This window comes from Aulostomus chinensis, chromosome 16, assembly GCF_037954235.1.
Source record: "Aulostomus chinensis isolate RoL2024-O1b breed Wild chromosome 16, RoL_Achi_v1.0, whole genome shotgun sequence".
Classification (NCBI taxonomy): domain Eukaryota; kingdom Metazoa; phylum Chordata; class Actinopteri; order Syngnathiformes; family Aulostomidae; genus Aulostomus; species Aulostomus chinensis.
Genome location: NC_141335.1, coordinates 19,846,663 through 19,860,064, shown reverse-complemented (window position 1 = coordinate 19,860,064; position 13,402 = coordinate 19,846,663). Strand labels below are relative to the sequence as shown.

General features: G+C 42.2%; 2 protein-coding genes across 4 annotated transcripts in view; one reads left to right on the top strand and one right to left on the bottom strand.

Annotated features, from left to right (window-relative positions):
• Nucleotides 1-3,953, bottom strand: part of plekhh2 (pleckstrin homology domain containing, family H (with MyTH4 domain) member 2) — a 37,025-nt gene extending 33,072 nt beyond the window's left edge. The window contains exons 1-2 of one of the 2 annotated variants that reach the window (XM_086180832.1): nt 3,749-3,953; nt 250-309 (exon numbers count right to left, since the gene is read on the bottom strand). In XM_086180832.1, coding sequence (XP_086036958.1) covers nt 250-309; nt 3,749-3,760 — 72 coding nt within the window. In that variant the 5' untranslated portion in view covers nt 3,761-3,953. The remainder of the gene's footprint in view (nt 1-249; nt 310-3,748) is intronic. The other variant, XM_086180833.1, reaches the window with a different exon arrangement.
• A 2,314-nt stretch (nt 3,954-6,267) lies between these two features.
• The window catches only part of thada (THADA armadillo repeat containing), a 107,529-nt gene continuing 100,394 nt past the window's right edge, over nt 6,268-13,402 (top strand). The window contains exons 1-12 of one of the 2 annotated variants that reach the window (XM_086180417.1): nt 6,268-6,328; nt 6,615-6,695; nt 6,808-6,917; nt 7,386-7,516; nt 9,231-9,379; nt 9,465-9,497; nt 9,593-9,641; nt 9,861-10,054; nt 11,501-11,595; nt 11,863-12,086; nt 12,244-12,962; nt 13,233-13,387. In XM_086180417.1, coding sequence (XP_086036543.1) covers nt 6,623-6,695; nt 6,808-6,917; nt 7,386-7,516; nt 9,231-9,379; nt 9,465-9,497; nt 9,593-9,641; nt 9,861-10,054; nt 11,501-11,595; nt 11,863-12,086; nt 12,244-12,962; nt 13,233-13,387 — 1,932 coding nt within the window. In that variant the 5' untranslated portion in view covers nt 6,268-6,328; nt 6,615-6,622. The other variant, XM_086180416.1, reaches the window with a different exon arrangement.

The window sequence follows — 13,402 nt, the reverse complement described above, 5'->3', positions numbered from 1 at the left end:
TACTGAAATATGTTCATGTAAGGAACAACAATGGAAAAAGAACTTTTTAATTTCCATCATATCAGAGATGGACAATAGTCACTTATCAGTATTTTTTTCTGAGAAAGGGCCATAGAATGTGATAATACACCAAACATTTATACCAGACAAAAAAAATTCAGGCAGACAAAAAAAGAAAGAATGAAAGAAAGAGAAAAGCAGACAAAAACACAGGGTTTGCTGTTGTAGTGTTTTGCCACAGGCCAGCACCTGAAATATTCCAGGGTCGAGCCCAGCTGGACCAGTGCGCGCAGAGGGCGTATCAGCAAGCTTAGCCAAACAGAAAAACACCAGCGTTACTCCAGTTTTCCAGTGCCGTTGTTGGCAAACAGATAGAGAGAGGGGGGGTGAGAGAGAGAGAGAGAGCGAGAGAGTTGAGAGACGAGAGACAGATGAAGATCTCTGATGGAGGAGGAGGAGGAGGAGGAGAGGAGGCGGATGATAGGAAGCCTGGATTTCTCTTCCATGTAATAACCTCTCATTACCAGGCTGGCCTCCGCACAAAGAGACTGCAAACATGTGTGGAGGAAGGCTATAAACTGGCGTCCACAGGCTTATTTCTGTTGCCTGTTTGCTGTGGTAAACACTGCGGAAGTCAAAACAAAAATTAAAAAAAGCTCTCACAAATAACACAAGGACATTTCAGGAATTTAATATGAGACTGCACAGGAATATGTCTAAAATCACCTAATATAAACTTAAATAATGCTGTAATCATACTGATTAGAGTAATTTTACTTCACAGGCACTCTGTAAAACTGTCCTCTTGTAGACTCTTCAAAGTCTAGTCAGTGGTAACCTTTAAATTTGTCTTTTAAAATGTAATACAAACATAGAAATTATTTTATTGACCCTATAAATTATATGCAACTCTGTTGTGGGTATTTTAAGGCTGCAGTGCCATATTTTCACATAAATGAATTTCTCTACCGACTCGGGCACTGGATCTTTCTGTGTGGAGTCTCCATGTTCTCCCTGTGCCTGCGTGGGTTCTCTCTGGTACTCCGGCTTCTTCTCACCGTCCAAAGACATGCAATTGGGGACGAGGCTGATTGATACTCTAAATTGACCTTAGGTGTGACTGTGAGTGTGAATGGTTGTTTGTCTATGTGTTGGCCCTGCGATGGACTGGCGACCTGTCCAGGGTGAACCCCGCCTCTCGCCCGTAGCCGCTGGGATAGGCTCCAGCCCCCCCGCGACCCTTACTAGTAAGGAATAAGTGGAAGACGATGAATGAATGAGATTGCTCATTATGCTCACAATGCGCATTAGATGCTAGCTACTTCCAGTTAGCCCTCCGCTTGCTCATTTTAATGTGAAAAAATAATACTTTGGACTTTTCAAAGTAAGACCCAATAAATCAATTTCTAACCAGCCACAACAGAAATGACAGAGAAGGTCTCTACTTCCACTTAGCTGTCAGTTATTTTGAATTTAGATCGATAACTTAATCATGCAGCTCTCCAAGAATCACCAAATGTAATCAGACCAAATGGAACAAATTCTGATAGAGAAACTTAAAGCTAAATCACACTGGCAGAGAAAACAACCACCCCAATTACTTTCTATGTGGATCCCCACAATGGTGTTGACAGGCACGTGTAGCCCCGTTATCACTCTTCTTCTCTGGTTCCACTGCAGCCTGTTGTCTCCACATCAAAATAAAGGATGAGGAGAGACAAGCTGTTGAGACAAAGTAATGTCCCCAGCCATATGACCCACAATCACTTCATTGAAAAGATTTGTCGTTTTGGATCCTCTTCCATTTGATGTGCTGCAAGTGCAACAACTCCTATTTGGGTTAGGGGTGTCACCTGCCATGCATCACATGATCATGACACAGAGCAGTGACACTGCACCCCCAGTGTCTATGTAAGTTTAATCATACAAATGTCACCCAAAACAATTTATGCACCGTTTAAGAGCCTCAATAGTATCAACAGAGAAGGCCACAGCAGAGCCTACGATGTAAGCATGTTGCAGCGGATGCTTGTAATAATTGTCTCTGCCAGAAGATGGAGACTAAGGTGCCACCATTTAGCTTTAATCTCTTAGGGGTTCGGTGACATACCCTTCGGTTTTGTATCATGTATCATAGAATGCATATCACAATAGACAGTTCACAGTATCATTTATGAACTATGTACGGCGATACGTTATGATACAATATATATTGAGAAAATGTCAAAATAGAGCTGAGAATACAAGTTAATGTGTACCATCTGTGTACAACAATAATATGAAAGACAATAGTGAACCCAATTTATTTAATCCATCCATCCATCCATTTTCTTCCGCTTATTCCTGTTAAGGGTTGGGGGGGGGGGGGGGGCTGGAGCCTATCCCAACAGCCCTCGGGTGAGAGGCGGGGTTCACCCTGGACAGGTCGCCAGTCCATCGCAGGGCCAACATATAGACAGACAACCATGCACACTCACATTCATACCTACAGTTCATTTTACAGTATTCAATCAGCCTCGTCCCCTCTTGATGTCTTTGGACTGTGGGAGGAAGCTGGAGTACCGAAGCGAACCCACACAGGCACAGGGAGAACATGGAGACTCACACAGAAAGATCCCGTGCTCGAGCTGTGACTCAAACCCGGAACCTTGTTGCTGTTAGGCAACAGTGCTAACTACTGCACCACCCAAATTGTTTCATTTCAAATATACATCAAATATAAAAAATCAAATATACATATATCTGAATCACAATCGGAAATCCTAAATCCTTAAAAATCCTATCCTATCCTTAGAAATCTGTAATCTCTTGCGGGAAATTGTTGGATTGCAGTGCTCCATTTCAGAGTAAAGATAAATAAGGAGGAATATATGTAACCCCTAACCCTATATATATATATATATATATATATATATATATATATATATATATATATATATAAGTAATTTTGTCATGGATGGTAAATTTTAATTTTTCCAAAGCTCATCCTTTCATGCATCATTCCACAGTGATGATGGTGGAGGATGTGGTTGGCGGCCATTCAACCCTTGACTCTGCTTTGTTGTTTTTTTTGTCTCCTTCTTTCCGCTTCCTGTTGTTCAGTGAATCAAAGTGGAAGCAGGTTAACATACTGTCTCTTTTACTTTTTTATGTTTTTTTTCCAATAAATATTTTATCAGAGCATGAAATTAAAAACTTGAATTAAGTACGGCTGTTGAGTTTTTTTTTAATTTATTTTGAATTCAACATTTAAACTACAAAAATTAAGCTTTCATTCAATTCGGTTTTAAAACAGTTATGCGGTGGTCAAAAGTCAGCTAATGCCAAAGCTGAAGTTAGCTAAGATTGTGTGTAGTAAATTGTAAAACCATGTCACATCAGAATTTAATTTGTCACAATTGTAGTTTACCATGAATTTCTTTAAATAAGTTGATTGGCTGTTTGAAGACCTCAAGCATGTATTGCTAATTAGCTCTAAAGATAGCTAACCGGGATACCGGCTATTACAACTTTGTCCATAACAGTTCATTCATGACAACCAGAAGTAGTAAACTCCGATATTCTTTACATAATTAACCTGTGTCATAACTTTCACGACATTTAGCTGTCAACTCTTCCGTGTTTAAAAACAAAATAGCTTTTGGATAATTCACGCTATTCAAGGACCGTTAAATAGTCCCAGTAGATGTATCAGGGCGCAGCTCTCGGCTATTCAATGAAATCACTTCATCAAAGTTTCCTGACGTACCTGTGACAACATTAGATGGAAAGGAACCACACCAGGACCTTCACGCCATGTTGACGCCACCGTCTTTATATTTCTTGATTTTCCAGCGGGGAAAACTCATAAATCCACACGATGGGTTTCTCTCTTCTCCTCAAAACACTTCAGGCCAAAGTTGGAAACGGGTTGGAGAGATTCAGCGAGTTTTCGTGAAACCCGTCCAATCACATTTGTGGTGGGCGTTCTTCTATCTTTGATCGATGTTGTCTCTCTACCAATTAGAAACTGGAGCGCTACTTCATGAGGCATATGACGTTTCATAAAGTGGGCGTGTCTAATAAGTCCGTCCGGAGATGGAACAATTAGTTGTCATCAAATGATGAAGGAAAAGGTTAATAAAGCCCAAATTTTCCACTTTTTTTCTGTCATTTTTTTTCTGTCTGTCAGGAGCTCTAAAGGGGAGAAAGACGGGAATAACTACATCCAATTAAATAGGTCTGACTAATGTTCATCAACACGGTTGTTACGAAGCCATAAGGAATTACTTAATTTTGTCCGACACACCACTTATCTTCCTTGGGTGAAAAAACGAGATTGTCACACACAGACTGGCAAAAAAAAATTCCAGCATTACTTTTCATCTGTTATAAATTATTTCGGGCTCAAAATATAATGTACCCTTCCGCCAATCTATCGTCTCGGATACCTGTTGCTGCGACTCGGTTTTTTCAACCTGTTCTAATGGCGTTGCGCTCCTCCTCATTGAAGTACCAACACTGCCCCCTTCTGGTAAAAAAAAGCTTCTGCAAGTATATTGAAAAATATTAAGAAAATTAATTATTGATTCCATCCAACCATTTTCTACCACTTGTCCTGTTAAGGGTAGCGACCCCAGCTGCCTTCGGGAATGAGGCGGGGTTTACCCTGGACAAATTACCAGTTCATCGCAGGGCCAATACGTATTGACAGACAACCATTCACACTCACAGTCATGCCTACAGTCAATTTAGAGTATCAATCAGCCTCGTCCCCTCTTGATGTCTTTGGACAGTGGGAGGAAGCTGGAGTAGCAGGAGAGAACCTACACGGGAACAGGGAGAACATGCAGACTCCACACAGAAAGATCCAGTGCCCAAGCAGGTAGAGAAATTCATTTATGTGAAAATATGGCACTGCAGCCTTAAAATACCCACGACAGAGTTGCATATAATTTATAGGGTCAGCAGACATCAGGCTTAAGTACCGTCACACACATGGGTACAACCCCAGGGATGTGGGGAAGTACAAAGATTTTCAAACTGTAATTTTGGGCTGCCACAAAATGTGTCTCCCCTCCATTATGCACAATAATGTGTGTCAGTGTGTAGATATTTATCAATTTTTGTATGCATGTGCAGATGTATGACTGTATACATGTTCTAAATAGCTAACAGTTATGAAGCTTAATTGACACTTCAATAAGAAATTCTAGAAAATTTGCTTGTTCTTTGCCTTCTTTTCAATCTTTTCCTCCTTTACTTTGATAGTATTTAATTTCATTGCTAGGTGATGTATAAAATGTTTACAAATGTCCATACAATGATGTATAGCAGAAGCAGGGGGACCCAAATGCAGACATAATTGCGGAAGGGATTAAGTCTTCAAAGATGATTAATAAAGATGAATTTTTACTTAAAAGAAGTGTGTATAAAAATAAAATGTTGTCAATTTTTTTTGTAAATGTTATGACTGTAGAGTTAAGTCATCCATACAATTTGATGTTCCCAGCTTCAGTACTTGTCAAGGCCTCCTACAAATCCTCCTCCACTTTGACTTTACTTATCAAAGATGGACTCCTTTTTATGGCCCCTCTTATCCTGAAAACGGCAGAGGTACAGCCTGGATGGGCCGCCAGTCCGTTGCAGGGCCAACACACATAGACAGACAACCATTCACACTCACAGCCACAATTATGGTCAATTTAGAGTATCAATCAGCCTCTTCTGCATTTGCATGTCTTTGGACTGTGGGAAGAAGCTGGAGTACCCAGAGAGAACCCACGCGGGCACAGGGAGAACATGCAGACTCCACACAGAAAGATCCCGTGCTCAGGCTCAAACCTGGAACCTTCTTGCTGTGAGGTGACAGCGCTAACCACTGCACCACCGTGCCGCCAATATATAAATCATTAAATTATAATAAGTGTTATACCATATGTTGTACAGAATTCTTCTTAAAATGTGATTCAACGCACAGGCTTTACCTCCAGGTTCTCTGGCTTTCACGTTATGTTGTTAAAGTGCCTTTTTTCTGTGGACCACTGTTTCTCCCTCTTCCTTTTTTCCACATTTCACTTTTGCTAGAATGATCTCCTGCATAAAGTGTTACTCTAAACAGTGATTGAAAAGATTTTGAAAGCAATTTGCTCTTTTAAATAACTGGACTGTATTTATTTGTTTATTTATTTGGCCCGTAAGGGAAGACGTAAGTACCTGCTCTCTGACTATAGAGGGCAGCATTACAATCTACATTCAACATCCTGTCGGAAGAATTATTATTAGAAGAAGACATTAGCCACTAGCTGAAGCAGGAGGGCTTAAAGGAACCACATGCTGTACCACTGAGGTGAATGCCGTCTGTGTAGTTTTGCATTTTGATTAATTCTAGACAGTTTTCGAGCATGTCGTTGTCAGTGCGTTGTTTCCTTTGACTGTCTTGCCATATGTCTATGCAGTGTCATTTAACAGCAGTTGGTATTAAGGGGAAGGAATGTTAGCCGACTACATTTCAGTGAAAGTGGCAGTAACAGAAGGAGTGGAGGAAAGTGTGTGTATTTATGTATATAAAGCTGTTATATGTGTGTATGTGTGCGTGCCTGCGCGTTTTCAAATGTTGGTTGTCTTCACGTAAGGACGAATCATGGTGGTGAAGAAGAAGACAGCCAGAGTCGAGGCTGTGGTCCTGGATGAAGAGAACCTGCACCAACTCCTAGGTAAAGATGACAAACTTGTAACTCAGCATTCAAGTCCAGGTTCGTGTGTGTTACGTGTTTCTCTGTCTCACAGTATTCCTTTATTTGATAGAGGTTTGTATTCTTCACCTAGCTTCTCTATCGGTGGATGGTGGAGAGGATGGCGTAAGGAAGGTTGCCCAAACCCTACGCTCATGTTTGGAGCTGACTGACCCTGTGCAGCAGATCCAGCTGGTTAAAAAGGTTGGTTCAGACAGCAGTTTAAAGGGCTTTCTCACCTCAAAAATTGTAATTTACCTTTCAAGTACTGATAAACCATGTTTCCATTAACAAATTTTGATGCGCATTTTGACATATTCCACAAGAGGTTGGTGGAAAGGGCCAATTTTTTGTAAGAAAAAAACCCAACTCACCCTATTTAGTGTGAACATTTTAGAATTTGCTTTAGGTGTGTTTTTTCCTTTTTTTATATCCTTTTTTTTTAAGAATAAATACGCAAACCAGGAGATGGAAACCCCTAATTCACTGACAGCTGTTTCTGCCTGAAATGTTTAAGGCATTAAGAATATCTGATCCAAATATTAGTGTAACAACAATACTAACATGTGTCTAGTATGACATTCATTACATTGTCACAGATAGGAAAGTGCAATAAGCTGAGCAGAGTCATTCCCTCTTATTATACTCGGTATGGTTTGTGTGTGTTGTCAGGCGGGCTCTCAGCTGGAGACACTTACTGAGAATCAGCCTGAAGGAGCTCTTCTTGACTCTTGTCTTAACACACTGGCGCTGGTCTACACCTCCCTGCAGGCCAAGAACCCTCTGCGACGGGCCATCGGCAGGTGCACAACTACATTTAAGAAATCTTTCATTAGTTTCTGTGGCGGCACGGTGGTGCAGTGGTTAGCACTGTCGCCTCACAGCCCTGGCTTGAGCACGGAATCTTTCTGTGTGGAGTCTCCATGTTCTCCCTGTGCCTGCGTGGGTTCTCTCTGGTACTCCAGCTTCCTCCCACTGTCCAAAGACATGCAAGAGGGGACGAGGCTAATTGGATTCTCTAAATTGACTGTAGGCGTTCCTGTGAGTGTGAATGGTTGTCTGTCTGTATGTGTTGTTCCTGCGATGAACTTGCGATCTGTCCAGGCTGTACCCTGCCTCTCACCCGACAGCTGCTGCGATAGGCTCCAGCCACCCGCGACCCTTAACAGGATAAGCGGAAGAAAATGAATGAATGAATGAATAGTTTCTTTGAAATGAGAAGGAAGCACTCATCTTATATGGGAACTTCTGTGCTTCACTAGCTCGGTAGGTAACCACTTGGTATCAAGGAGCTATTCTAAAAGGCAGAGGCAAACAGCAAGAGGTTGTCCTCCTCAAAGCCGTACAAGAAGATGGATACCCTTATCTCCCCTGTGCTTGCAGAGACCCATTGAGATTGGCTGACTGCTAGTTAGCTTAGCATAGTGACTGGTAGTGGATTGGCAGGTTAGTATATCTCGTCTTGCCCTGTAGTTCCTCCTCTTAGTATGCTGATTCAAATAGATCAGGTTTCAGGGGATCTTAGTTTGTCTAGAAGTAATCTTCCTCATCTCCTCTTTCAAAGTTGAGTTGACTTGAGTAGTAATAGTAGTCACTGTTCTAGTGCTCAACGAATGTTTTATTTTTATGGCTTTGATCGAGGTATGCTAACACTTTCCATTCGCTACCAATTATTGTGCTGAGCAAACTAGAGCCATATTTTCACCAGCCAAAAAAAACTCCTAATAGTCAGGTTCAATCTCCAGTTAAATGACCTTGCAATATACACAGATATTTATCAACTGGTCTGTGATCAGCTTTGTTGGGAGCCCAAAATACAGTGAACACAGTCATTTGTGATCCACAGTTAGAGCCCTGCTATCAACAATACACATGGAGGAGTGAAGGCTTGTCTCCTTTGATGATAACTTATGTGACTTTTATGTCATTATCAAGTTCCCCCGGTCTGTGCTGGGGCAGACGGCGCTCGAACATTGCGGAGTTTGAAAAACACTGATCACTTTTTTCCGGTGTGATAATCGTGTTTGTGATGGTGAATGTGACTCACCAGGAGAAAAGCAGAAGGAAACTCCCCATCTATGCTCTCAGAGGAGGAGAAGAGAGAAGGGGTTCTGTCTTCTTGTCTGGCAGTGGTTTGGAGGGCAAATGAGCATATTTCCCCCAAAATGGGTGTGTTACTCCAATTCCAGTTGTACTGAACAATTATTTTAATTCCAAAATGCTTGAAATTTTGATATTTATGCTATGCTGGAATCAAAAGTTTGGTTTGTCTGTTTGCCTTGGTTCAACTATTAACAGTTTGTAAGTATGGTTATAACTTTATAATTTTCTCTGTGCTTCATGCCATATTATGATAAACTAAACTAAAAAAGAATTCAATATAGCTGCTGTTCATACTTGGTTGTAAGAATATCATTTTGGCTTTTAATCTGCTGGTTTGTTTCTTCAGAGGTGTCTGTGTGTGTACAGCATATACTTAGCCTTTCTGGGAAATAATGTGTGTGTTACACTCCTCAGTGCGCTGGGCTCAGTACCGGAGTGGCTTCAGGAGCGAACTGTAGTTCATCTGTCTGTCTGTCTGGCTGGCTGTTTGTCCAGCCCAGCTTCAGAGCAATACCCACATATTGTGGACACCATTACTGCCTGTATGGATGGATTCCCTCTCGGTGAGTGGCTGAGACCATGAGAGGTATCTGCTAAGTCTCCTGTCCTGTTCTTAGATTACTAACTACCTTTACCTCTTATCTCCAGGTGAGAGATGCATTGCTAAACTGCTGTCAGAAGGTTTGATTCCAATTTATTTAGATTCAAAACTTGATGAGTGAGGAAGTTTGATTTCCAGAAAAAAACTCTCACTGAATCTGTTCTTATCTATATAGTGTTGCAGTTCCTTCACAAAGGACTGAGTGAATATCTTCGCCAGAACAGGTATGGGTGCTTGTCTGCTGTTTCGTAATCCTCCACATCCTCATATCTATTTAGGATGCATATACAGTATCAGTTGTATCACTCTTTACACTGTTATACCCACCCTTGCTGTTACTGTATCTTGCTCTGACTCCAGAAACTTGATACCAATGACATACAGATTAGGTGACTGGTTGATGTTGATCTGTGTGTTTCTGTCTCCCTCTACTGTTGTGTAAGTGGTCTGGCAGGTCGTCACATAGCTCAGGCCCAGCTGATGCATTCCTGTCTAACTGCCGTGAAGACTTCAATGCTGGTGATTCAGAGATCACAGGAGGCCATCAGCACCACCCTGCAGGCTGCTCAGTGTCACTGCAACCTGGAGGACATACTGGGTAGCTTGCTGGGCTGCTACATAAATATTGTCACTGATGGTAAGACACATGGCACAGAGCTTTTCCACACCAGAAAACTGCAGTTATTGACTCAACAGAGGTGCATTGATTGCATTTTTCTTGGCGGATTCTGATATAAATAAATACATAAAGTGCTCTCCCACTGGAAAGATCCTTATCTCTGTCTCTCATTTGTTAACTTCCTCAAATTGGGCAAAAGACATGATGAAGTTTGAAGTGTCTGATTTGGTTTGTTGTCCGGGACTTTTTCGTTGGGGCTCTCCCGCGGAATATTTTGGCTTTAAATGTTTTTAATTGCAAGCTTGACCTTTCCACTGGACACGGCTCTGTTGTGTCTTAGCTGCGACTAATATACCTCAGTTCTCCACGTTACTGCCCACCCGGCTTTGTTAACTTGCTCGGATACTACTGATGTGGTCGTTGTCTGCACATGGTGTTTTATTATGAAACTTGACAAGGAATCCTTTGCCATTCATGTTAACATTTCCTGCCTGGTCTGATCTGCTCTATGCTGATTGATGCGCCCTCTATTAAGAATAGACATGCTGCTATTCCCAGTGAAGCGGCACACTCTGGCAAATGACCAGTTGGGAAATGGAAACACAAGATATTGACCTGCTGGTCACGCTGACAACTGTCTGATTCTGGTCACTGACTAGGGAATCAGTGCAGTCTTTAGACCTACCTTTATCTTGCTGCGAAAATTATTTCTGCTTTTTGAAATGAATGAAAGATTTACTGTAGGGCAGCTTTACAGGAACAGCTCCATTACAATTATATGTTCTGAATACTGTCGTGTATGTCCAAAAGTTTCTTTATTTTAAAAGTTATCAAGTACTTGTTGTTAGATGTCTTGAAATCATTCTTTTTTTTCTTCCTGCATGCATGACTTCTCGGTGAATCAAGAATTGAGAAAATGCCAGCTACATACCTTTTGTTGGAAGCTACTAGAGATGGAAGACTAACAACAGGAAAACTACACAAAACCTCTGTATACAAACGCTCAAACACTGTAATCCATGTTGTCTTTATCCAGTTGTATGCTCAATACTACACGCTATGATTTCACACTTTGAATCTTTCTCTTTCTCTGGCCACATATATGCATAGCTTGTCAAGCTCAGACGAAGAGTGTTGATTTGGAATGTTTTTTTGTTCCTTTCAAAGTGTGTATGAAGTATTGAGTAAATGACAGGATATAGAAGACTTAGGATATACCAGAAAATGTTTTTGTAAAGGGACATTTCAAATACTTTTGTGGTTTCTGAGGCTTGCGTTTCCTGAATTATGGATTCACCAAGAAGTCATGCAGGCGTAGAGCCCTCAATGAAGTCAAGACATCTTACTGGAAGTATGAGATAAACAAATGACACTTTGTTGTTAAAATATTGTTTTTTTTAACATTTAAACTTGCAAATTGGAAACTTTTCTCTCCCTTATGTCCTCCTCTGTTCTTGTGTGTAGAGGAGTTCATCCAGGCGGTACAGAGCACCACTGGCATGGCTATTGTCCTGCTGATAAGGTCTGTCATGGGGTCTGGAGATGACGTTGCTTCTGTGGTGAGTTGAGGATTAAAAATGAGGCCCTCCATTTTTAACACTGTGTATATTTTATAACGAATCTTCTATAAATAGCGGAAGTGGCACTGAAAACAAACGTACAATAGACTCAATATTCAGATATTTTTTGAATGATTGCAAATCAATATGTCACAGTAATGCAATTAAGATTTGTGTTTACTGTCAGAATTTTAATTTTATTGAAATTTAACTTAGCTTCTGTTTATTGTGATGCAAACTTCATCTGTCTTCTCGTGCCTGTGTCAGGTTTGCAGTTTGCTGCAAAACTCGGGGCAGGGCTTGGAATCAGCCCCTCAGTGGCTCAAGCAGAGGTGTGAGCTCCTGTGTACCAGTGGTCGCCCACCGGGGGTGTCTCTCTATCTGTGTCATGGGGCTCTGGCCATGTTGAGCTGGAAGGGCACCCTTCCTGGGCCAAAGTGGGAAAACCTGCTGCTGTTGGTCCCAAAAACTCTACTGGATTTAGATGTCAGGTTGGTCCATGTAAAATACTCTGAATGTGGCTCAACAAAACATCCTAAAGATTTTATATAACTGTATCATGTCTGAACGTTAGAGCTGTTTATCATGTTGAAATCAATTTCTGAAGAAAATGATAATGTATATTTCTGCTGTTTATCCATCTGCTAGCATAAAGGAGTCCACTACTGCAATGGTGGTGGCTCGTGTGCTGACCCTTTGGAGTGTTGCTGCCCTAGACTGCCTGCAGGGGGCAATGCAGCTCCGCCCTCCCAGCCTCTGGCAGTCACTCAGTGGAGGGTCTGATCTACAGCGACAACTCCTGGAGCATATCTATTCCCACTGGGAGCACCCATTAGACGGAGTCCGCCACCAAACCCGCTCCCTGTTCCGTAACCTCCTCCTTCTCCATCAGCTCACGAGTACATCCACCTCTGACTCAACCGAGGACTGCTACATCACAGAGCTCACCCAAAGCCTGCTGCAATTGGAGTGGCACATGAAGGGGAAATATGGGGCTTTAGGCTGTCTTGTGGAGCTCTATGGGGCAGAGCACCTGCTTGAGATCCAGCCAGCCTTGCCTTTATGTCTCTTGGGTCTGATGGGTGACCAGACCCTGGCTCCTTACGCCAGTGACCTGATGGAGAGACTTTTTGTCAGCCACAAGGCACAGCTGAGTGCTGAGGCCAGTGCAGCTGAAAACAGTGATGGCTGGATGGAGCGCTGGCACCACATGTGGGTAACCCCTCTGCTGCAGGTGCTGTGCTGTGCCAGACTTGACCAGACCACTTATATCCTGGATTATTTCCTGCCCAAACTACTTCGCTGCAGCCCGTCCAGTCTGGCACACATGGTGCAGGCCTTGCAGGACACACCGTCCTGTAGCAAAGGTAAAGGCACAGATACTGTACTTGTCTGCACAAACACATCATATTTCCTTTTCCCCTTCTGGCTCTTCAGTCAGTGTCATTTAGCTTAACCAAGGAGTCTTTTGGAAGACAAAAAAATAGTCGCAGCACTGGCTTCTTAAATCACAGTTACAACTGGAACTTTTTTACAATGTGTGACTGCTTCGTCTGCAGTACACTGGAATTAGATCAAATATCAGTTAAAAAAAAACTGGAAGAACTTTTTCTGAACTCTGTTTATACTCTCCTTAGGTCCTTCAGGTAGCAGGGGTGCACTAGGGGCTCTGATGACATGCTTGCGGGCAGCCAGGGCTCAAGGTGTTGTACCCACATCAGAGGGGGGACTGTGGGGAGGACTGGTGCCCCTTCGCCTGCTCCAACAAGCACTTGTACACAAACATGATCAGGTGGGTACTTCTGCG